This window comes from Balaenoptera musculus, chromosome 10 (assembly GCF_009873245.2).
Source record: "Balaenoptera musculus isolate JJ_BM4_2016_0621 chromosome 10, mBalMus1.pri.v3, whole genome shotgun sequence".
In the NCBI taxonomy this organism is placed as follows: domain Eukaryota; kingdom Metazoa; phylum Chordata; class Mammalia; order Artiodactyla; family Balaenopteridae; genus Balaenoptera; species Balaenoptera musculus.
In genome coordinates, this window is record NC_045794.1 from 26,361,510 (window position 1) to 26,386,456 (window position 24,947).

The following is a 24,947-nucleotide window of genomic DNA, read 5'->3' on the forward strand; positions in this document are numbered from 1 at the left end:
TGTGTTAGATGATTTTGCCAACTGTAAGCTAATGTAAATGTTCTGAGCATGTTTAAGGTAGACTAGGCTAAGTTATGATGTATTAAATGCATTTTTGACTTACAATATTTTCAACTTACTTTGGGTTTATTGGGACATAACCCCATGGTAAATGGAGGAAGATCTGTATTTTAAAGTCTGTATTTCTCAGTAAAGAGGACTTTTTTCCTTCATGGCTTGTTATAATACTAAGGGCTTACACTGAGTATCTGTGAGGGTCAAAAACATTAGTTACTCTTACTTAAGAACACCTTTCAAACAAAGCCACAAAACAGCTTCTTTTATTTTCTAGTAAGACTAAATTTATTCAATACCCTAGTAAAAGTTTTGATTATAAGTATCCAACAGTATAAAAAGTACAAAACAGATTTGTAGATTTCTAATATATTAATACAAAGTGCATGACTACATACAGTACGTCCTACAGGCAAAGAGAGGTGGAAGGGGAAAAAGAAGACTGTGGTTGAGGTCTAGTAATAAATAAATAAATACAGAAGTAGAGATGATCCATATTATAGTATATTCTACCACCAATACTGCAGCCAAAATGTACAAAAAAAAAAGAGAGAGGAAAAAAAAACCATTTCAAAATAACTCAGGAGGAAGATGATAATGGCTGGGATTCTGGTCATACACCTCAAAGTCTGTGGGAGAGCTGACCCAACTCACTATGTAGTCTGTGCATATGGTGGCTTGTAGTTTTTTCCAAAGGAAGAAATATAAAATTTTAAGTTTAGATTAAGAACTATAAAACTATAGGGTACCCATAAAAATTGGCTCACTCCTTCTTGTTATTTATACTATCCAATCTTTAAAATCCAGTTTTAAAAATAAGCACTGAGTCATGTTATTACAACAAGGTAGGCAAATGATCCTCCCGCATTATGAAAAGTCTGAACTGGTGATATATTCTTCCTGAACTTTTAGAAAAGAGGCAATAGATAGTACTTTGGTTTGGGTTCAAGTAAAAGGCTTTTAATGAAGGTTTTACAGTTGAAGAGCTCCACGTTTAGGATGTATCATCTAACACCTCAATGTTCAGAAAGCCTGACTAAAAGAAACCAAACCAAAACCAACCCACTCAGCATTAACACACACCTCTTTTCTTTTAGTAGAATTTTACTTTAATATAGAATGAAAAATAAAAAACAAAAACCCAAAACCCAAAACCCTAATAGGTTAAAACAAGTCAAACAACCATTCTACACAGATAAAACCTTCACAAAGGTCAACCGAAGTAATCCAGAGCTAAAACTGAATTGTGCAGATTTTCAATGAAGTCACCAGTCATGTAACATAAACAAATTATTTACACACTTGCAAGCCCTCTAAGAAATGTGCCCCAAGAAGCATTAACCTTTGTGTTTTTCATGTGCCATCCTGAAGACTTGCACATTTTATTTTTCAGATAATTTAACATTTTTAATAGAGTGCGTTCTCTACCAAGGGGTAATGCTTTGGTACTATTCATATAGGATTGCCTATCCTACTAAAGATTTGACATTTCCCCAAGAGGAACTTTGATTCTGCTTTAGAAGTTTCATATAAATTAAAAACTTTATCAAATATCAATATGGAGGGAGGTGACACAGGATGCAACATATACAGTCAAGTTACCTCTGTATATTTAGAAATTACTCCTTCAAGATATTCGCACTAGAGAGCTTAGTCCGTCCTGCTTAATATTCAGTAGTACAGGTTTGAATCATCAGAACCTTGGCAACACCTTAATATTTCAAAGTTATTAACAGCTACCTCTAGGGGCAAGTCTGTGTTTACTGAGTTATGACAAATTTATTATAACGAAGGAAAACAAGTGTAGCCAGCCATCTTAAAAAATGCCCCAACCACTGCTTCTCAATATAGAAAGACTAAAACTACATACGTTTATCATACAACAAATCCCATCTCTGTCCCCTGAAATTCCCCTAATTTCATTCATTAGAAGGGGATTTTTTTAAAAAGCCTTAAAGAGCACTTTACAGCAGCATTCAGCTTTCCTATGAAATACTCAGCATCTTAAATATTATGTACACTTCTTCTTTTTCTTTTAGTAAGCTAGATACTGGCTTCAGACTTTGTGGAACTGGAGGGAAAATAACCCACTCAAAACTATTCTAGAAATCATCTTTTGGCAGAATAACAGATATCCAAGTTAAAAATAGGAAGGTCATTTTGTTGGTGTTTTCCAAAATTTAAATCATTTTTTGTTCCCCTTCTACATAAACCTCAGTCACCACTCCTGAGTGGAGATGGGCAGAGGCTCTGGCCGCTGCTCCTCCGGCTTCTCAGCAGCTGCTTTCTTATTGCTGCAGCAAGGCTTGAATAGATGTGTGTCAATGAGGACTTCCCCAAAACGGCCTTTATAGATAATGCCACAGCATATTTTCTGTCTAAAAGAAAAAAATGGAGAGAGAACAAAATATATTAAATAAGGCAGAAAAATAGGAATACAAAAAAAGGAAAAATCTACTCATCATTATAACTAGTACAGCATGATCAAAGGTTCTACTTCCACAATCTCATCACATTCCTAATGAATGGGCTCCTAGAGTGACCCCAATTTGCTAGGTAATGGGAATTACCCAGGCACCTTAAATCCCACACTGGAATCTTATCAAATATTAAGGGGGAAGAAGGCAATCTGAGAGACTGCAGTCAGTTTCAGAGGCTGCTCCTAAAGTTATAAATGGTTTCCTCCAAAAATCACCAAATCTTAAAAGAAAACAGCCACCATAAACAGGCTGATACAGCTGGTGGTTTTATTTTAATACTGAGCAGACAAAAAATATATACACATATTATCAAATATACATAAAGGCATACAAAAATGACAACACAACAAATCATCCATGGATCACACACTCTGAAAAAAACTATTATTTCCTATGAAGTCCCCTGTATGCCCCTCTCCAATCCCACTCCACCCAATCTCATTCTCTCCTCCTTAATTTTAGGTTTATCACTCCATTTTTTCTTTATATACAATGTTTGCATCTCTAAACATATTGTTATCTCATATATATAATATATAAAATGAAAATAATATATAGAAATGCATATATATGGAATCACACTGTACACTGCAATTTTTTTGCTCAACAGTGACTGAGATTCATACATATTGTTAGAGCTTTATTTCATTTTAACTTATGTACGGTATTCCACCATGTGAATATACCACAATTTACCCACTCTCCTTCTGATGGGACAATTTTTGCTATTACAAACATGCTGTACATACTGGTGCACAGGTCTGAAGGTTTTTTCCTAGGTTATGTTGCTGGGCTATAGGAATGGGAACGTGCTCAACTTTACTCAAAAATGCAAATTATTTATCAATGTGGTTCCCTTCTATTCCTATTTTGCTAAAGGTTTTATTTTAAACCTTGAAGCAAAGTTCAAATTTATCAAACATCTTCAATATACCACTAATACGATAGGCATTTTCTCCCTCCTTTAGGAAATGGTCAGACTATATTAGTTGGCTTTCTAATGCTTCAAACAATCTCACATCCCTAGAATAAATCTAATCTAGTTATGATATATTGTTTATAACATATCAAAGTTATGTTAGCCTCATAGAATGCTTGGAGCCTATGCCCTCTTTTATCCATAATCTGGAAAAGCCAGTGCAAGATTAGAATCATTTGTTTCTGGAATGTTTGGTAGAATTTGTCTATCTAGGCCTGGGCTTTTTTGAGGGAAGACTTCTGACCACTGAATCCATTCCTTTATTATGAGACAATTCAGGTTTTCTACTTTTTCTTGAGACAGTTTTGGTGAACTGTCTTTTTCTACTAATGTATCCACTTCACCTATATGTTCAAATTTACTGTCATGAAACTGTTTCTAATATCTTATTGTCTTCTAAACTTCTGCTTTTTCTATAGCTGAATCTCGCTTTTCTTATCCAAGATGCTTATGGGTACCATCTCTTTTTCTTGACCTGCTTTATCTCTAGTAACTTTTTTGGTTATCTTTTTCAAGAACCAACTCTTAGCTTTACTGATACTATCCATTCATATTGATTTTCTACTCTATTTATTTCTACTCCTATCTTTAGGATTTCCTTGCTTTTATTTTTCTTTATATTGAGCTTCATTAATCTTTAAATTGGATACATGAAACTTCATTTATTTTAAATCTTTCTTTTGTAAGAAGCATTAAAGGCAACTTTTCTTCTATCTACCTCTTTAACGTCATACCACATGTTTTGATTTGTGGTATTTTTCAGTTATTTTTTAGTTATAAGGATTTTCTAACTTATACTTTCTTCTTGGACCCATGGTTTCTTAATTTACAAATATATGGAGATTTTCATCATTTTATTTTGCTAGGTATATATTTTTTTAATTAATTAATTTAGTTATTTATTTTTGGATGCATTGGGTCTTCGTTGCTGCAGGCAGGCTTCTCACTGCGGTGGCTTCTCTTGTTGCGGAGCACGGGCTCTAGGCGCGCGGGCTTCAGTAGTTGTGGCTTGCGGGCTCAGTAGTTGTGGTGCACGGGCTTACTTGCTCCACAGCATGTGGGATCTTCCTGGACCAGGGATCGAACCCATGTCCCCTGCATTGGCAGGTGGATTCTTAACCACTGCGCCACCAAGGAAGTCCTGCTAGGTATATTTTAAAACTCTCCATCCTTCCCTTCTTCTCTGGAGGTTTTACATTCTTATTTTTATTCTTTTAGTGGTTATACAGTTAATTAATCGAACTCTAAAGTTATTCAATACATTTATTCTCAACAATACAAAGATATTAGGACATTTTAACTCCCATCACTTCTATTACTTTGACTTATATGTTACTGTTGTCATTTAATTATTTTTTTTAATTCCCATCTATTATCATTTTAAGCCTTCAGTGTTTGTTTAAATTTACCTATAGGCAACAAATATTTATTTATCCTTCTCAGAATTTCAATCTTGGATCTCTTTTTTCTGCCTATAGAATTTTCATTATTGAGTCAGTTTGGCAGCAAACTCTCAATTTTCTTTTTCTAGTCAAAAAGTCCTATGCCCTCATTTACGAAAGATATTTTTGCCACATATATATAATTTTAAGTTGAGAGCTATTATCTCTTGGGCCATTGAAGGTATTAATCTATTGTTTTATGGCTTCTGTTGTTCATGCTGAGAATTCAGCTTGTGTGTTTGCTGCTCCTTTGAAAATAATGTCTTTACTTTCTCACTACTTAAAATCTGTTTTGCCTCCCATGTTCCATAGTTTCCCTATGATGCATCTATGGGTGAATTTTCTTCACCCATAAGATAATTGCTTATTACCTTGCTTTTAACTTGTTAGTCTTCCCAAATCTGTGAACCAGAAAATCCTTAACCACTTTCTCTTTAAATATTCCCTCTTTCCTAGTCTATTATCTCTTTTTTGACTTTGGGGTCCCTCATTCACTCAGCATTTGGCCTCTGATTACTCCTTATTAACTTGTCCACTTGTTAATGCCATTTTTAAAGCCATAAAAATATATATACTTCTAGCCCTTTTACCGTTTTTCAGTGGGAGAGTTGGTCAGAATGAATACCTAGTATACTCCATCATAGGAAATTTAGATTCCTTAACATGATTTCTACTTTAAATCAATTTTAATAGAAAAAACACACAAAATCCACACTCTCAACTCCATTCTTGCCCAATCCACCTCCAAACACATATGCTACCAGCTGTGTGCCAAATGCCATTTAATTGCTAAGGAAGTGGGAAACCGTTGCCTATAATTAAGAAGGTTTGCTGGTTAGAGACATATTTTCTGTTGCTTTTACCTTTTCCAGTATGTGAGATCTAAAAAGGAAAACACTGGCGTTCTGTTAGAGCCAGAAGCCATCTCTGTATCTGAGCCATCATCTGACTGGTTACTATAACAAGGAGATTGAGCTGGAGAGGCACTTGAGGTGGTACTGTGAGCATCAGAATCTGAAATAAAGAGAAAACAAATTATAATTTCACTATATGCAGCTGCAACTAAGCCTCAGCATAAAACACAGTGAATGAGATAGTAAAAAAAAAAAGAAAAAATTTATTTTCTAGGCACTACTGACATTTGAAGATATTTGTACTAAAGTGTATCTAAAAGAAAATGAGCTTCCAATAAGATGAAGAGCCGACATACTTTTCTCTATTCTCCTGCTAATAAGTACAGCTAAAAATAGATACGGACATAACATATAAAACAAAACTAAACACTCTGAAAGTCGGCAACAGCTAGTAAGCTCGAGACTCAAGGAAGGAAGCGGGGGTGAGGTCCCTAGCTTTTATGGGTTTTCTTTTTGCCTCCTAAATCCCAGTCTTGCAGCTGAAGAAGCCAACAACTCAGAAATGCCAATGGGTGCAGATATAGACACACACACACACACACACACACACACACACACACACACATACACACACACAGCCAACAGAAGCCTGCCCTCTCTAGCCAAAGGACCAGAAAAGGGGCAGCTTAGCGAGAGAGGAATCCTTTCGGAGACAATAACCCCTTTACTCCAGCCAAACACCACAGAAAAGAAAGGGTCCCCACCCTCCACCCACAGGAGCAAAGGCCAAGTGGGGAGCCTAGGTTTCCATCCTCCCAAGACTGTTAGGAGGCCCCCCAACACCTCCACCAGGGTGACGTCAGTGGAAGCCCTCTGAAGAGTCAGGGCCTTCACTGTGGCCCGCCAGGAACAGGGGCACCCTCACCACGTGGGAGCCTTAATTCCCAGCCCACCCCCACCCAGCCGCAGTCAGGAGCTCCTCTACCTCAGATACCAATGGAGGCTGAGGGGGAACCTGACTTTTAACACCACTTGGCAGTAACAAGGTGGTGCCCCCCCCCCATTTCCCCTTCTGGAAAAAAAAAGGCCAGTTAAAACTCAGAGTCTCACAACACAATTTTTAAATGTCTAGGTTTCAATAAAAGATCGTTATCATATCCAGAACCAGGAAGATCTCAAATTGAATGAAAAGTCAAGCATCTATTAAACACCAAGATGACAGAGATGTTAGAATGATCTGACAAAGATTTTAAAGCAGCTATGACAAAAATGCTTCAATAAGCCATTATGAACAAGCTTGAAATAAATGAAAACATAGCCTCAGCAAGTAGCCCTCAGTTTAAAAAAAAAAAAAAAAAAAGCAGCTATAAAGAACCAAGGAACTGAAATCCGAACTGAAAAAATACAATAAATGAAATAAAAAGCTCAGTAGACGGGCTCAACAGCAGAACGGAGGGGACACAGGAAACAATCAGTGAACTGGAAGAAAGAACAACAGAAATTACCCAACCTGTACAACACAAAGAAAACAAATGAAAGAGCCTTAGAGACCTGTGGAACTACAACAAAAAACAGACACTCATGTGACTGCAGTCCTGGAAGAAGAGGAGAAAGAGGGCGCAGGTGAAAAAGTACTCAAATATAACGGCTGAAAACATGCCAAACTTGGCAAGAGACATAAACCTATAGATTCAAGAAGCTGAGCAAACCCCAAACAGGATATACCCAAAGAAATCAATGCCAAGACACATTATAATTAAACTTCTGAACACTAAAGAAAAAGAAAAAAATCTTGAAAGCATCCAAAGAAAAATGATACCTTACCCATAAAGGGAAAACAATAGATCCTGACTTCATAAAGAGTAAAGGCAATTCATCAGATACAAGCTAAACATGATTTAGTGTTTTTGCCCTCAGAAGACTTCATATAAATTTACAAGCCAGAAAATAAATCTTTTGGTTGATAGTCACTGAGCTATAAAGCTATCATACTGCTATTCTCAGCAACAGCAATATCAGACAGGGGTTGAGCCTACCACACATCTTACCTTTGGCTAAAGACTCACCGCCCCCGCCCCCAGGATAGGTGGATAGAATAATCCTCCAATTCATAGAACCAATCAAATATTTATTAAGTATCCACTAGACACCAAACCCTGTGTCATATCCTACATGGGAAGAAACAGACTAAAGAAAACTTTTTTGAATAGCGCTCACAAGCATTTTCTATTAACAAAAGTTCATATAAAATAGCATAAAATTAAGTATCTAAAACAAAGAAAGCACCATTGGTGTTTTTAATATGTTCATTTACTTCCAATATATGAATAGCTTAACTTCATGAAAAAACAACCAAACAAAATTCTCAAGAGTAGCAGGCTTTACATAAAAAAGAATGAAATAATGCCATGTGCAACAAGATGGATGCAACTAGAGATTATCATACTAAGTGAAGTAAGTCAGAAAGAGAAAGACAAATACCATATGAAATCACTTATATGTGGAATCTAAAATATGACACAAATGAACCTATCTATGAAACAGAAACAGAATCACGGACATAGAGAATAGACTGGTGGTTCCCAAGGGGGATGGGGCTGAGGGAGAGAGGAAGTGGGAGGGTGTGGTTAACAGATGTAAGCTTTTACATATAGAATGGATAAACAACAAGGTCCTACTGTATAGCACAGAGGACTATATTCAATATCCTATGATAAACCATAATGGAAAAGAATATTAAAAAAAAAGAATGTAAAAAAATAAATAATTAAAAAAAATAAAAAAGGAGTAGCAGGCTTTAAAGGAATAAGTCTACAGGAATATTTAAAAGACTTCCCTGGGACTTCCCTGGTGGTCCAGTGAGTAAGACTCCGTGCTCCCAACGCAAGGGGCCCAGGTTCGATCCCTGGTTGGGGAACTAGATCCTGCATGCGTGCCACAACTAAGAAGTCCACATACCGCAACTGAGAAGCCCGCATGCCACAAATAAGAGTCCGCGTGCTGCAACTAAGAAGAAGTCCACATGCCGCAACTAAGAAGTCCCCACACCGCAACTAAGAAGTCCGCACACTGCAACTAAAGATCCCACACATCGCAACTAAGACCCAGTGCAAACTAACTAAATAAATAAATAAACAGCACATACACTGCTAGGGTGTTTAGAAAAAAAAAAAAAAAAAAAAGACTTCCCTAATAATTAACAGCAATAGCAGTCATCTCTATGTTGCTCTAGTGATGGTCATCACTATCCTAGGAAGTGTTTAATATCTATGAACCATTTGAAATTGCAGTTATTTGACCATGTCTACCTATAAAAATGGCAATTTTATATGGTTCAATCTAACACCTGGGACACTAGGATACAATTATATATAGAATCACAGATAGGGAAAAAAAAAACTCTCTTCTAGAATGTAAATCTGGAAATTCTTCAAAGAACTGAAATTTTTGAAGTCTTAAATATTAGGTAGGTAGGGTTTGGAAAGGCACAAAAGACTAGTTAGATAGCATGGGGTAGGTGGGGATGATGAGTAAAATTGTGGAAGCAGAATACACTATGCACACGAAGGGAACTGACCCTTTCCCTAAAATGGTACATCCAAAGACTTGCTAGGGGTTTTCCATTTTATTCTACAGCAGCCAGAATCATTGAAGGTTTTAGAAAGAAGAAAGACAAAAAGAATGGCTAACATTTATATGGGAATTTATTTTGCTTTGTTTTGTTTTACAAAACCCCTTTTACTTGATTATCCTCACTTCTCTGATTAGGAAATTGTGGTTAAATGTTAAGCAACACCAGGGTCACATATTTGTTCAAGAACTATAACTCAAATCCAGATCTTCAAGCCCTAGGTCCAATGCCTTTCCAGTACACCACGAAGGAAAGAATGTCCCAGGAAGAGGAATACAGGGCAGGTACATGCAAGATGCATGGAAGCAAATATCTAACCAGAGGCAGGGAAACCATTTAGTGGGTGATGTATAAAAATTCAAATATCTCAAAACTGTTATGGTGCACACAGCTGCTAGCAATTCACAATGCACCTGGGAAAATCATGTTTCACTCTGAGTCTCCAAGACCCAGTTATTTTCAGTTTCCAACCCCTCCACAGCACAGCTTTATCACAAAAATCTAAAATTACACTGGACATATTCCCTTAGGTAAGGCAAAAGTTAGTCAGATGTCACTTTCCCTATAATTAAAGGGAGACGCTAAGAATATACAACGAATATCAATTTCTCTACCCCTCAAGTTATAGAAGAAAATTACTATTTTCTAAATGTTCACTAAAACATTTAATGAGAATAAAGGGTAGAGTCAGTCTTTCTTTCCCCCTTGGTGATAGCTGGGAAAGAAACATGTATAATTAAAATATACACATATTTGATGTTGCCTAAATATTTTATTATAAATGTATTAAAATATTTTAGCCAAAGATTAAATATATTATCAGAATAACTATGGACTGGTAACACCAACTTACCTGAGAACAGAGTTAGTAGCAGATCTGGAAAGACTTTGGAGTCCTGCAGCATGAGTTACACTATCCCAGAGAGCAGAATGATATTGTAGAAACAGCACAGGGCTTTGATATTAGACAAACCCCAGGTCCAATTCATTTCTACCACTTACTAAGTGACCTCGGGTCAATGTGAAATCACTACTTTGTACTTCCTATCCTAATCTCTAAAATAGAAATCATTGGGATAATTATGTGTGTAAAGTGCTTGGTACATATACCAAAATGCTCAAGAGATGATATAGTTATCCTTCCTTCCTCTGATTCTATCTGATCAGTAACTTGTCTTTTTCCATTTTTCTAAAACAAGCACTGATTGATAAAACTTTGTCTAACAAGGTCCTACAGATTTTTTTCTTTAGCCGCACTCCGTGGGATGCGGCATCTTAGTTCCCCAACCAGGGATGGAACTCGTGCCCCCTGCGGTGGAACCTCGGAGTCCTAACCACTGGACCGCCAGGGAATTCCCCAGACTTTTTTTTTTAATCCTGAAAACTCCAATACAGGTCCACCTACAATTCTGTAAAGGTTCTCAAAAAAAAAGTTTATTCCTAATCCATTTGGTCACAAAATCTGGCCTGACCTGGACTATAATTAGGTAAGCAAACCTGACTAGCTTATTTACAGTCAGTTTATTCCACCTATATGAATACGCCTACATTTTTCCCACAGAAACGCTAATGTGTTTGATTCAATAGTGCTGCCTCAGACCCCCCTGGGAGTAATAAATAACATTATAATATTATATGCAGTGGATTTCCTTTTCAAAATCTGAAATCTAAATTCCTAAATACAGAAGTACCACAAAAGGTCCCCTGCCCCCAATGACTTCCGATAAAAGTAGATGAGGTTAATATTAATTTATCATTCCTTTCCCATCCTCTCATCCCACACAACACACCAAGCCCCCTTAAACCTAAAGGTCTTGAGGCTGGCTTTTACTGCAATATCTGAGTTATGATTTCCAAAATTACTCTCCAGAGAACCTGGGCTTTAGTCTCAGATTGTCCACTAATTATTTATATACCTTTCTGCATATCTCCAGGCCTCAAACTCCTTAAGAATAAAAATCAAGTAAACAAACTTGAAAAATTCATCTTCTAGAAAATTAAGATGTCAATAAAGAGATCAGAATGTCTGAGTATTCTTAGCACAATCTGAAGAAGTGGCTGGTGAATGTACTTTTAAGACACCAAAATCAAAGATAAAGTTCAAAGATTTCATAGAAAATATCTCTACCAAGTCAACATTGCCTCCCACTCTTTTTTTAAAAAGCAATAAAAGAAAAAACGGTCCATACATGCCATGTGCCACCCCAGACAAAAATAAAAACAAAACAACTATTCTTAAATCCTCATGTTTCAATATCAAACTTACTGTGACGTTTAAATTCCTTCTGCAGTTTACTGATCTGGTTGCTTTTTATCCTGTTTCCAGATAGAGTTTTCACTTTCTTTGGTTTCAGTGTAGTCTTTAGACTGGGTCCTGCCCTTGCATCTACCACCTGGAAGAAAATACTGAATATTTAATACCATTTTAAAAATGACACCTCTGTATTCCCCCTTGGTTTAGACGAATGCTTATCTGAAGGAGCCAAATTTGAATTTTCTACTCAGTGTTTGAGAGCTCATGTGCACTTTTAATCATCACATGGTATTAAAGAATAATTTATCTAGTGGTTTTTTTCCTTTGAAGTAAGTAATAGCAGGAGTCTGCTGGACAAAAAATTTACATAGATTTTATATATGGTGAAAATGACCCAAGTAGGTTATGAAAAACCAAACCTAACAACAATTAACATTTCTATAGGATGATGTTCTGCAGTTTACAAAAAGTTTTCATATACTTTTGATTTTAACTTCACCACAAAGCAGTAAGCAGTAATTTGTTACTCCAGTTTTAGGGTAAAGAAAAACAAGAGATATTCAACTATGTATTTTGCCTTATTTCACTAAGCTAGTAAATGGGCAAGGGTGGGTGGGGAAGGGGCCCAGACTCAAATCACGGTTTTCAGACCTATGCTTTATGCTCTTTTTACTACACACCCTTAATCCCTGAGGTCAGCCACGTGAGGGCAATGGCATGTTCTCCCACAGCCTAGAGTGGCCAATGGTCTAGCCCCATATGGTCTCATTTCTCATGCCTTCACTCACATTTGCTATTTGCAGATTTCTACCCTTATGTAAAAAGGTTGACATCACCTTCAAAATCACAATTTGGATCTTCTCCAGGTAAACTATTAATTAAAGAAAAACTCACATTTTTATAGGTTAACAGACCCACAGAAACCAATTATAATAATGAAACATTGTCAAAGGACAGTGTAAGGCTAATGTAAGAAAAAAGGTAAAAAACAAATATTTTTTGCCCACTTAAAAGCAAACATTTTGTGTAAATGTCATAAATCTTCTGAAAGCTAGCATACAGAAAAATTAAATAAGACCTAAGAGTGTCGTTCTGGTCATTGAAAATATTTTCTAAAGAATTCTAGTGATGTTATAAAGTGAAATGCAAATAGAAAACACATTTACATTCCAGTTTGATCTCAACTAGATTTAATATAGAGAATAACAATAGCTTCTATCTGAGTGATTACTATGTGTTATACTTTATATACATCATCTCACTCAGTTATTACAACAGTTCTGTGAGATAGCTATTATCTTTGCACTTTATAAATAAATGTCACTTGCCCGAAGTTCACAACTAGTAAGTGGTTTAAAGGCAGGCTTTAAATCCAGTTCTGATTATAAACCAATGTGCTCATTAGTACCAACATGAATTAGGACATACATAATCCTAGGAGATGAAAAAAAGGATCCATGTCTAATTAACTCTAGGAATTTCTGGGTTAAACCTAAAAATATGTGAAGTGTACACTGTGGATCTCCAAAAATGGGTATATTCGATACAACCTTAGAGAAATGCCATACCAAGCTATTTTGCTCCCAAAAATGCCAAAATGTTAAGTGATTATATCTGAGCAGCAACCAGTGCTTTTCTTTATTCTTTTCAGACTTTTCTACCCTAGGAACATATTATTTCCTAAATTAGGGGGAAAACTTAATGTTACTTTAAATATAACAGAGGTATAATTGAGAAAGACAAAAGATGAACTCACATGATTCCAGTTTTTTTTTGATCCTGCTGGCAATTTCTTCCATCTTTTCACAAGCAGGACACAGGCATTACAGATGTCTCCTGAACGAGTCTCATGTAACCTGATAAGAAAACAATCAAACCTTTATTAGTCTCCTTTACATTAAAGAACTCATGCAAGTACATTTCTTTCAGAAAAAACACTATTTATAGTTTATAGATGCTATTTCTAATTGTCTGGAGTGATCCAGTTCCATTGTTTCTGTAGAATATTTCAGAAATATAATTAACTTCTAGATCCAATGAATCAATTCCATGTGCTACAATTTGGTCATTTTAAAATAAAGAATGTTTTTTAAAACAATAGCAAAATTTAAGACCTAGAGAAGATCCTGGTCACCATGGTTTTAAACAATGCTGTACAATTAATCTTTCTTGAAATGTGTAGATACTTCATAAGCAATAAAACACGACCCTTTAAGTAAAATAATGTACCGTGATATTCTAGTGTCACAACAAACAAAACCAGAGAGGCACTGTAATTTTTTTTTTAATGAATATATCTGCATAGGGGGAAAGAAATCTATAGTTACCAAGCTATTTTTTAATTGTCTCTCTGAGGAATTTTTCATTTACTACACTTTTCCTGTATTATAAATACACAGAAAAATACTAATAACATTTATTATATATACAACTGGAAATAAAGACATTAGGAGAAAAATGTAATTTCAAAAGGCAAGGTTGGTTAGTGGAGACTCTGACAACCTTCAAAATAAGTACAAAGTCTAGGATTAACAATAAATAATCCACAAAATGTTTTGACAAGAAAGAACAGTGGTGAAATTAATTTCTAACATGGGAAATGGCTCAACATTAAGTATTTTATTTCATCCAAATATTTGTTGGACAGCATTTTATTAAGCAGAGGTTTATTGTCAAAAGATAAATAAAGAACGAAATTATAAAATAAAAGCTAACATAGCCTGACAGGTTTCAGGGCAGAACATTAAGTCCTGTTAGTATCCTCAGCAGATTGGGTTAAAATATATTTCTATAATTTAGAAAAACAATACAAAGGACAGAAAACTAGTGGAGGACAATTACTGTAAGAGAGAATAAGGGTAATTTTTTTTAAAAAATCTCTTTGGGGCTTCCCTGGTGGCGCAGTAGTTGAGAGTCTGCCTGCCGATGCAGGGGACACGGGTTCGAGCCCTGGTCTAGGAGGATCCCACATGCCGCGGAGCGACTAGGCCCATGAGCCACAACTACTGAGCCTGCGCGTCTGGAGCCTGTGCTCCGCAACGGGAGGGGCCGCGATGGTGAGAGGCCCGTGCGCCGCGATGGGGGGTGGCCCCCGCTTGCCGCAACTGGAGAGGGCCCTTACACAGAAACGAAGACCCAACACAGCCATAAGTAAATAAATAAATAAAATAAATAAACCCAAAGTTTAAAAAAAAAAAAAAAAACTCTTTGTACATCCTTAGGTTAACAACAAAAGGGTTTGTTTGATTATAACTTCTAAAGGGCTTCGCAATTAATTTGGTAGTTCCTCATAATCTGGAAAAAGGAAGGCTGTCAATATTGTTTGATTTGTTTTAAGAGCAAGTGCCTTGAAATAACCTAGATTAGAATATGAGTGATTTTAATTATTAGCACACTGTTCCAATCCCTTTGCTTAGAAATACTTTTGTATACTGTGATCTTTTTCACTCCAAAAATGGTACAAACATCACATGATCTTACCCAAAACAGCTCTGGAAGTCCTTTTCATAGCGTTTACTGTCAGTGAATCGAGAACTGGAGGATTTAGCTCTGCAAATACAGCAGCCCTCTATACTTCGGTACATCTTTGGCTTGTGAAAACCAAACATCTTTTCTTCTGGGCAATAGTCTGTAAAGCCAAGGGAATTGATGACACAGCTTTGTTGAGGGCTATAACAAGAAACCATTAAAAGCGAACTCTCTGCTCCACCCTACCCCCAGCAATGCGGTATTACATGACCAAGCGAGACAGGAGGGCTCTGGTGAAAACTTCTCGGATCCACCTCAATTCTAGGCACACGGGCATAGCAAGTGTCTAAAACACACAAAGTAGCTTAGGTATTTAACAAGGCTTCTACTACCTCCTTCTCCCCTCCTGGCAAACACTCATTATAAAATTGCAGGAAGGGGTCTTCCCTGGTGGTGCAGTGGTTAAGGGTCCACCTGCCAATGCGGGGGACACCGGTTCGATCCCTGGTCGGGGAGGATCCCACATGTTGCGGGGCGGCTGGGCCCGTGCGCCACAACTACTGAGCCTGCGCTCTAGAGCCCGCGAGCCCCAACTACCGAAGCCCGCACGCCTGGAGCCCGTGCTCCACGGCGGGAGGGGCCACTGCAATGAGAAGCCCACACGCCACAACGAGGAGTAGCCCCCACTCGCCGCAACTGGAGAGAGCCCACACGCAGCAGACAAGACCCAACGCATAAATAAATAAATTAATTTAATTTTAAAAATAAATAAAATAAAATTGCAGGAAGGAGGCATTTTCTAAAATTCAAGATTTTAAGTAGAGAATACAACAAACTCTCCCCACTATCCTGTGAAATAATGGAATCATACACAATGGAGGACACATCCTAAAATTTAAGCTAAGGCACCCCCTTTTATTTTGCATCTCTGCATTAATGTGATTCCCCCCCCCTCTTGGAAAGTTTTGGGCATTTACTACAGGACCACTATTTGATACTAAGCACACAAGTAGCTCAATATGCATCAACCTACACTACTTTGCCCTATGGGAAATCAGAGGTGATTTCTTCTGTGATAAATGGGAAGTTCTAAGGCAAGTTGTCCCTGAATTGAAACTACTGAAAGGAAGATGTGAAATACACAAAAATCCAGGGTTATAATTTAAGAATAATAATTTTATAAATCTTTAAGATAAATTAAGAATGAGCTCATGTTGCCTGACCAGTGGTCTGCACCCCACAGCTGTCACAGAGGTTTTTGAAGCTCTGCCTTAGAGCAGTAATAGTGGGAGGCCTATGTTCAAAAACATAAACTGTGATTTCCATGATCAAAAAGATCTCAACATCAAGCAAGGAAGGAAGATTCAGCTCCAGGGCTGGATGCAACAAAAATGTAGCTGGCAGTAAACATGTACCTTGTAAGTAATTTAGAATATCCAAACCAAGGACCAACTTCACCAGAACATCTGGACTGAGAGGTGATGAAAAGGTAATGAACAGAAACTAAACCCCAAGGGACAAATCCAGAGCAGGGTGTGTGTGTCTGTGTGTCTGTGTGTGTGTGTGTGTGTAAAGGTCCAAATACAAATTATCACAAAACCATCATATAAAGCAACAAGAAGAGAAAATTATTAATACTAACTAGATTTGTGCCCACAGTCTTAGGAGTTATAACCACAGAACACCACCCTTTTAAAAGTTCTGTTAGAAATACACTCAAATATACAAGTAAAACAAAAATTTTGGTGTTTGTCTTTGGATGACCTCTTGCCTAACCTCATTCCATTCCATTTCTGGTTAGCCATACCAGAGCAAGTATATGAAAGTGATTCAGAAAAATAACCAAATATCCAGGATCTCTGTGTGTGTGTGTGTGTGTGTGTGTGTTTGAGATGCAGGGATTCTGAAATATAGACAAAGGGTTTATAACTTGTTTTTAAGAAAATATTTTATCAGCAAATAACTAAAGACTTAAGTCTTCCTTTTAACAGGGGCCACTGTTCATTAAGTGTTCTTTGATGTTTTTGTTGGTGAGGGAGGCAAGCAAAAAGGGAGGTGCAATGGGGCAGAAGGCCACTGATGCATTTCAATAATTAAGCCTAAACTAACAGTTACTTTAAGAATTGTTAAAAACAAGCAAATAAAATACTCCTAGTTGATAGTTAATTATTTTCATTAAATGAGATTTTTTGAAAGGAAAAAAATGAGGAAGGTGCTCTGTATATAGTAGGAAAAGGCACAGACCTGTGAAATGAGGTAGATTTCTTTTTCAATCTAACAAACCCGTATGATAAATGAAAAGAAAATTGCCTCCTGAAGAAAATGGCCATGTGCTGCTTTGGAAAAAACAATGTCAAATGACACAGGTTTATAGAAACTTTAAAAGAAGTACTCAGAAAGTACAAGCTATTGCTTTAATTTGTATATTTGTTTTGAGGCAAAAACGTAACCTCTTTCTAGTCCTTTCTAGTCTAGTGGGCTCTCCAAACTCCCCCAACGCCTTCCATTACCATCAAGGTCAAAAGTCCAGAGTTCCTCTTGCAGTCACCAGCTTCATCAATAGCTCTAGGAAACTTCAACCTCCCTTCTCAGCAAGGACAAAGGAAGTACAGCAAGAAAGGCCAGTTCATTCCATTAATACACAGACCAAATCCTATTACAACAGACAGACTCCTATCTCTACCCTCACAATCCCCTTCTCTCCACAAATAAACATGCCATCAAAACTATACAAAAATCAGATCATCTCCAAGACATGAACTACCTTCACTGAAGCTGGATTTGACCAAGAAGCCAGAGTTTGTGCCAGTTATCATGCTGGCAAGCTGCTAAGAAATACTAGGGCTACCGCTAGGTACTGAGGCTTTCCTTTTCATCAGCAGCTATTGTGAATCAACTGTTCATCTTCAGTATGATTTTTGTTGTTGTTGGGGATCTCCACAAAACTTACCCAATAGTACCAGTGAAACAATCCATTCTTCAGCTTGAGGATATTCTTCTTAGACATCAGAAAAAATATAATAGCCTGATATCTTCTGATTGATAATCTTTTATGTAGTTCTGCAACCTTTTTTTCCTGACAAAATTCTTCTGCCTAAACATCTGAGTGGGGTCTAAATCCTAGGGTTCATCCTCTTCCAAGCAGTGCTAAATGCAGTAAGGAGGCAGGCACTTGTCCTAATGCAGCACACAAGTAGTGCATGAGCCTTTTAACGGATGATTACTTAATAAACCTATTAAACCTTTTCTGAGCTTATTCCTGCACTTGAGAGGTACCTGGGAATCTGCAGCAAATACACAGGGGTTTCATCTTGGGCTTTGTTTACAGCAACCCAGTTAAGCAGTGGTTGGTGTTTAGCCATTTTGAGCTTTGGGGAACTCAGAGATTAACTGAAAATATTTTCACAAAATCTACAGACCCACTAATGTTTTAAAAAACAAACAACCTTACCTAATCTCTGGGAAAAAACTAAGGACACAAACTGGCTCTGAAACCAAGTTACTTTATATATTTGAGAAGGTAGTGGGTGAGCATGGCACAATTTGATTTTAAACTTGGAATTTCTGTTATCTCAACAAACCGGGTGGTTCTTTAGAATACTTCTTTCCTATAAAAATACTGAATCACTATGTTGTATACCTGAAACTAACATATAATATTGTGAATCAACTTCAATTTTAAAAAAAGAATATTTCTTTCCTAATCCCACATTTGTGCAATATTAAATGATCCCTCCAGAACAATCTATTTTATCTGTTCAAATTATTTGTGATTTTTGCATCTATTCTTATAGATGTCACATCACTCAGCAGTGTTCTAATAGAAGGAAGCTAATACCATCTGCTTCCTAATTGATGAACAGTTACAGATGAGAGTAGACCCCGTACAATCTCACCCTTAAGCATGTATTTGCAGAAGGCAGAAGAAAATTGACCTTTGAGATAAAGGCAAAAATCAGAAAGAAGTAAAATGCTGATTATAAACCGTCATTTGCCTTCTAAAATTAGATAGTGATAGCTGCAAAACTCTAAATACACTAAAATCCACTGAATTGTACACTTTAAAGAGTGAATTTTATGGTACATAAATTATATCTCAATAAGCTTGTTTTTAAAAATAAAAAGACTGGGTTGGGAATTCTCTTATTGCCTTTATTCATCTTTGTAACCTCAGCACCTAGAATAGTGCCAATCATGTGGTATGCACTCAATAAATGTGTTGATTAAACTTTTTAAAAAAGTTGTCATCTGTATAGCACTTCATGTTTTATAAAGCACTTTCATTGACATTAGTTCTTTATCTACTGTCAGCCAAAAAGCCACAAATCTTTTTCAATACTGTAACAGTTAAAGACAAATCAACCATGCTGAAATTACTGTTCTGTCCAATTTAATTCAATCTCCCCAAATTAAAAAGATTAAAGTTAATAGCTAAGTCAGCAAAAGCCGTAAGAGAAATAACTGTAATTATATGAACAAATAGCATACATAGACAACAATGTGAATTTTTAAAATGCAACAATCAATTCTAAACATTTGTTTTGATTGATTTACTGGGGTTTCTTCCACTTTAAAACTTCCAAAAAGTTGATCATAAAAATTCAGTGATCGGGCTTCCCTGGTGGCGCAGTGGTTAAGAATCCACCTGCCAATGCAGGGGACAAAGGTTTGAGCCCTAGTCCGGGAAGATCCCACATGCCACGGAGCAACTAAGCCGGTGCACCACAACTACTGAGCCTGGGCTCTAGAGCCCGTGAGCCACAACTACTGAGCCTGTGTGCCACAACTACTGAAGCCCACATGCCACAACTACTGAAGCCCACGCGCCTAGAGCCCGTGCTCACATCAAGAGAAACCACCACAATGAGAAGCCCACGCACCGCAACGAAGAGTAGACCCCGCTCGCCGCAACTAGAGAAAGCCCACGCGCAGCAACAAAGACCCAACGCAGCCAAAAATAAAATAAATAAATTTACCTTTAAAAAGAATTCAATCATTAACTTAATGAAAGGATGGGAAATGCAACCTTAGTGTTGGACAAGGAAAGGCTGAAGTAACCACTGTTTGTTTATCAAGATACAAAAGAGCCAATTCTAATCTGATCTAATGAGATTATGAAGCCAAAGAGTAGGGATGAAGTCTTACTACACTTAATTCGGCACACATAAGGTAAGTGTACTGAGTACAGTACAATATAAACGGGAAAGAAATCTTCACAGCCAATAGTGAAGGAATGCTATTTAAGAAAATTTTTCTGATAAATAGCTTAAAGGTGATGTCTTACAATTTTTAATAATACCAAATACCTGATTTTAAGTTCCAACTAAGAAACAGTATGAAGAATCGTGAAATGCAAATTTTAGAGCTTCTAGTACCCTTTTTAATATGGAATTAGGAGACAGTGAGGTGAAGAACTTAATTCTGAAGAGTATTTTCTTGTCTTTCAAATCTTATAAGGGTGTGATTTTAACATTTAGGAAAATGGAGAGGGTTCTTATTATGATAAATGTAACATGTATTAGGCTCACCTTAGTTGGTATGTATGCTTTGAAGGACACCAAGAGTTCCTCCAATGTAATAACTTCCCCAATTTTACTTTCTAGATTCCTTCTGGGTAATAAAGTCTTTCTTATATTCAAAAATACTTTTCAAAACTCAAAATGCCACTGGATGGACTAGATAGATTGAAGAAAACAGAGAGAAGTAAGTATGCCAAGGATGATAAATTAGCTTTACAGTTAACTTCACAACTTGTCCATGCCATCTTGAGAAGTGAAATTCTGATGCACAAATTAGGGGTGCAACCTCCCAAATTAAAGCATTCTTAAATTAAAGTGATCTTAGTTTTCAACAGACCAAAACCCTATAGCTTCTAATCATCACTTTTTCTCTCTAAAATCCAAATGACCTAGACCTTTAAAAAAAAAAATACATAAGATATTGGAAGCAACCTAAATGTCCATGGATTCTCAGACTGGTTAACGTATGGTGTCTTCATACTACAGGATACCCTTTCAGCCCTTAAAAAGATGGCAGTAGTTCTACGACATGTGCAGGGAGGGAACTTTTATCCAAGGTATCTTGTTATACAGTATAATCCTATAGTATGTTTTTAATGAGAACTTAAATACACAAACTGGCTTTTTAAAATAGATTCTTAAAAACTAGTAAACAGCAGTTGCCTCTGAAGGGTACAAGAATGAAGGAGGCTTACTTTCACTTTACTCCCTTCTATACTGAAATTTTTTTTAATCAAGAGCACCACACCCCAAAACCTTAGTTATCATCACATATCTTGACTTAACTAAAGAGGAATCTGAAAAAGCCCAGAGAGTTTAAATAAACTTCCTCAAAGACATACAAAGAGACACACATTAGGAAATATATTCCACAGGAGAGAGTACAGAATAGACTAGTAAAATCAGAACAGACAGAACAGAATGGGAAGGAAACTGCAGAGAAGAGACAAGCAAAAGATTTGTAAAGTGGGAAGGAAGCAGTGGTGAACAAAGACAAAAGGAACCAAGCAACCAAAGACAACTTTGAAGTGAAGGAGATGTATTCTTTAGACCTGAACTTTAAATGGCAGGATGATGGGAAGTGAAGAGAAATAAATACGAAAGAACACTCACGATCAAAAGTTATGGGCAACCTTGAGTTCTTGGAACTAGTAATGCTACCCTCGACACCATTTTAGTCAACGGTACGCTATCTTTAATCACATATAAGTACAGGACCCAGTAAACACTAACAGTGTAACTGGAGCAACACTCTTCACAAAGGGTCAAATAGGATTGAGTGTTTTGTGTTCTCCTCCTGCTAGGCCACTTGGATGCAGTATTCCCCTACAAGGAGACATGTTTCTGCAGGGCTTAAGGAAAGCCATGGGGCAATTAAACACTACTATTTCCTCTCACCTACTTCTAGTAGATACCAACCCACATCCCAACACCAAAGGTTCTGAATTTACTTTACTGATTCACTTTTTTAAGTGAAATTTAAAAATTTAAACCTGCCTGGAGGAAAACTGAAAAAGAGGTGATGGATCCCCACTTGTTCGCCAATAGCTTCTCCAAACATGTACCCAGCCTGAGAAATTATATGGTAAAATATTTATACAGTGGTGCCTATGGAATCCACGTTAGCAGAATCTAGAACTCCTCCTACAGGAAAGGGGTCAGACTCAGAAATAAGTGTTCAGCTGAAGTAGCACAGGTTAAAAATAAAAATCACAAATCCAGGTCTGAGTTTTAGATAGTATAAAAAAATCCCATTTTGACAGTGTTAAAAAAAATCTGGGTATCCCAATACCAGATTAAGAGAGATTCCAGTGGATGGGAAAGTTAAAGGTTGGGAACATAGTATTTATTTGCTTTTAAGAGATGATTATCAGTAAGAAATATAACTATTGTGAGTGTGGTGAAGAAGGCACTATGAGTCAAGTTGGAGTCTATTTCTGCTTTTGTCTTTACAAGTAAATACGAAGTCACTTAGAATTTTACTTCTCCCTTTGTAATATTAGGGTGAAATCTCACTTCTACTTTGCAGGGATGCTGTGAAGCAAGAGTATGAAAATATCAGTGTATGTACACCATTTATTTCCTTAAATTTATAAGACTTGCACATTATAGAAATATAAACTCTATCTGTCCCAAGACATGCACAACAAATTAAAATGAAGGTAGAATCTTGATTTCTGGAGGTTTTCTTTTAAGACCAGGTTTGTGGGAAAAGAGAAACTTAGCATTTTCAGAGAGACTTTTAAGTTCATGAAACTAGACCATATTCCTTTCAGTGAAGCTTGTTCTCCCATTTTCAAGTTTGACAAAAATGTGAAGAAAGCACACACCTGGTCTAACCCAAACCTCAGGAAAGTTCCTTAAGCTCTCTGAAGCACCAATACAAGAACTGGCAGTCCTAACCTTTAAATGCCCTAAATTGATTATATAGTCTTCTCTTCCAAACACGCTCCTCCTGTGTTCACCCATCTTGGTTATCATCCATCCATACAGTCACACAAAATATCTGCAAGTCAACTAGGCTCTCTCTTCTTATCCTCTGCATGGTCCCCACCATGTCCACGATGAAATCCTTAGCAAATCTGCTTCTTCCTTCACTTCTCTGGTTCATGTCCCTTCCATCCCCATTGCCTGTTTGTCCCTCATTATGGTGTTCAAACACCTGTCAGAGCCTCATAACCGACTTCCCTGCACCCTTCAGACAGGTGGTATCTTCCTAAAGTTCAAATGTTAATATTCCTTCCAAGGTACCAACACTGGCTTCAGGATATATCCAAACTCCTTGGCAAGAAATTCAAAGCTTTTCAGGATCTAGTCCTGACTACCAGCTGCTCCCAACTTAGAATTCTGATATTCCAGGAGTGTCAAACCAACTTAAATAACTAGCCGCATCTCTACTTAGGCTCCTATTTTTGTCCAGGATGGTTTCTCCTCCATCCCCTTAACCTGAGAAATTCTTTAAGGATTATATCTTTTTACAAAACCTTTCCATAGCTAACAAACACATCAGAACTTGTTTAATGTGTTATTTCCTCTACTCAATGATAAACTCTTACAGGGCAGAAACTAAATGTATTATTTCCTCTACTCAATGATAAACTGTAACAGGGCAGAAACTAAGTTATATTACAACCAGGTGCTGAATGTACAAAGTATACAAAACTGGGTGGAACTTGCTAAGAAGAGTGGGGTAGCCAAAACTGATGTTTTGAATGGTGTCATTTTTCTTTAACATATAGTCTGTAGACTTTTGTAGAAAAAAAATTGTGAGCTTTTAAGATTTCCAGGAAATGTAAACCAAATGAATTACTTTAATTAGAAAAGATTAATAGTAAACAAGTCAATGCTTTCATAACAACTGGTAGAAAAAATATTTCTTGCTGATTTCAAGCAGGCACGTGGAGAGGAAGGGAAGATTAGGAGAATGCTGTGCGGAGAAATGAATCGCAGAATGAGAGCTATTTAAACTCAGCATATATTAACACCAACCAAATTTAAAAAACATTAATCCAAACTTATAGTACGTGAAAACAACTAAATACGAAGCTAGAAATGAATTATTTTAGTTCAACTGCAACTTTTGTACTTGAATATATAATAGCAAATGTGCCTGTGACTTCCATATTTCTAGTACAAAAAGAAAACTTTGCTCCCTTGAAAATACACTCCCTTCTTTTGCATTAGCTGCATTTCTAGATCATTTCCATAATACAGAAAACCTTAGTTGCAGATTCAATTAAAAGAGAAACTGAAAAAAAAGAGAGAGAGAAAGAAACTGGAGAACCAAAAGACAACAAAATATTTTCACTTTATAACAGGACACTCTTGTGGACAAATCAGGAAGAAAGAAAATAGCACATCCTAGATTTCCACAGGACTTTTTGATGTAAAGTGGTTGAATCAGAATTGGATTGGCAACCAGGAGTTGAAGGCAGTGTATTCCCAGAACCAGTTTCTGAAGGTGGGGGAGAGGCCAAAGACATTCATTCTTTCCACTCATCATTTACTGAATTACTTCCTCCAGCAAGGAAACTGATCCAGGCCTCAGTTTTGTCTTCTGTAAAATGTCTACTTCCCAAAGTTGTCAGGACAATAGTCAGTATTTACCAAGCGCATGATTTGCTTATTTATATCCCCAAGAACCAGGTATTATTATTATTATTGCTATTCTGCAGGTGACAAAATTTGACTACAAAATGACTTACTTAAGATGATCAAGTCTTTGGAACCTAGGCATTTCAACCCCAGAGACTTCTGAACAACTAA

General features: G+C 36.8%; 1 protein-coding gene across 1 annotated transcript in view; it reads right to left on the bottom strand.

Moving 5' to 3' along the window:
* Nucleotides 1-327: 327 nt before the first annotated feature.
* Nucleotides 328-24,947, bottom strand: part of SINHCAF (SIN3-HDAC complex associated factor) — a 30,471-nt gene continuing 5,851 nt past the window's right edge. Inside the window, exons 2-6 of the mRNA XM_036867075.1 lie at nt 15,175-15,322; nt 13,451-13,550; nt 11,707-11,833; nt 5,819-5,969; nt 328-2,432 (exon numbers count right to left, since the gene is read on the bottom strand). Coding sequence (XP_036722970.1) covers nt 2,273-2,432; nt 5,819-5,969; nt 11,707-11,833; nt 13,451-13,550; nt 15,175-15,302 — 666 coding nt within the window. The 5' untranslated portion in view covers nt 15,303-15,322 and the 3' untranslated portion in view covers nt 328-2,272. The remainder of the gene's footprint in view (nt 2,433-5,818; nt 5,970-11,706; nt 11,834-13,450; nt 13,551-15,174; nt 15,323-24,947) is intronic.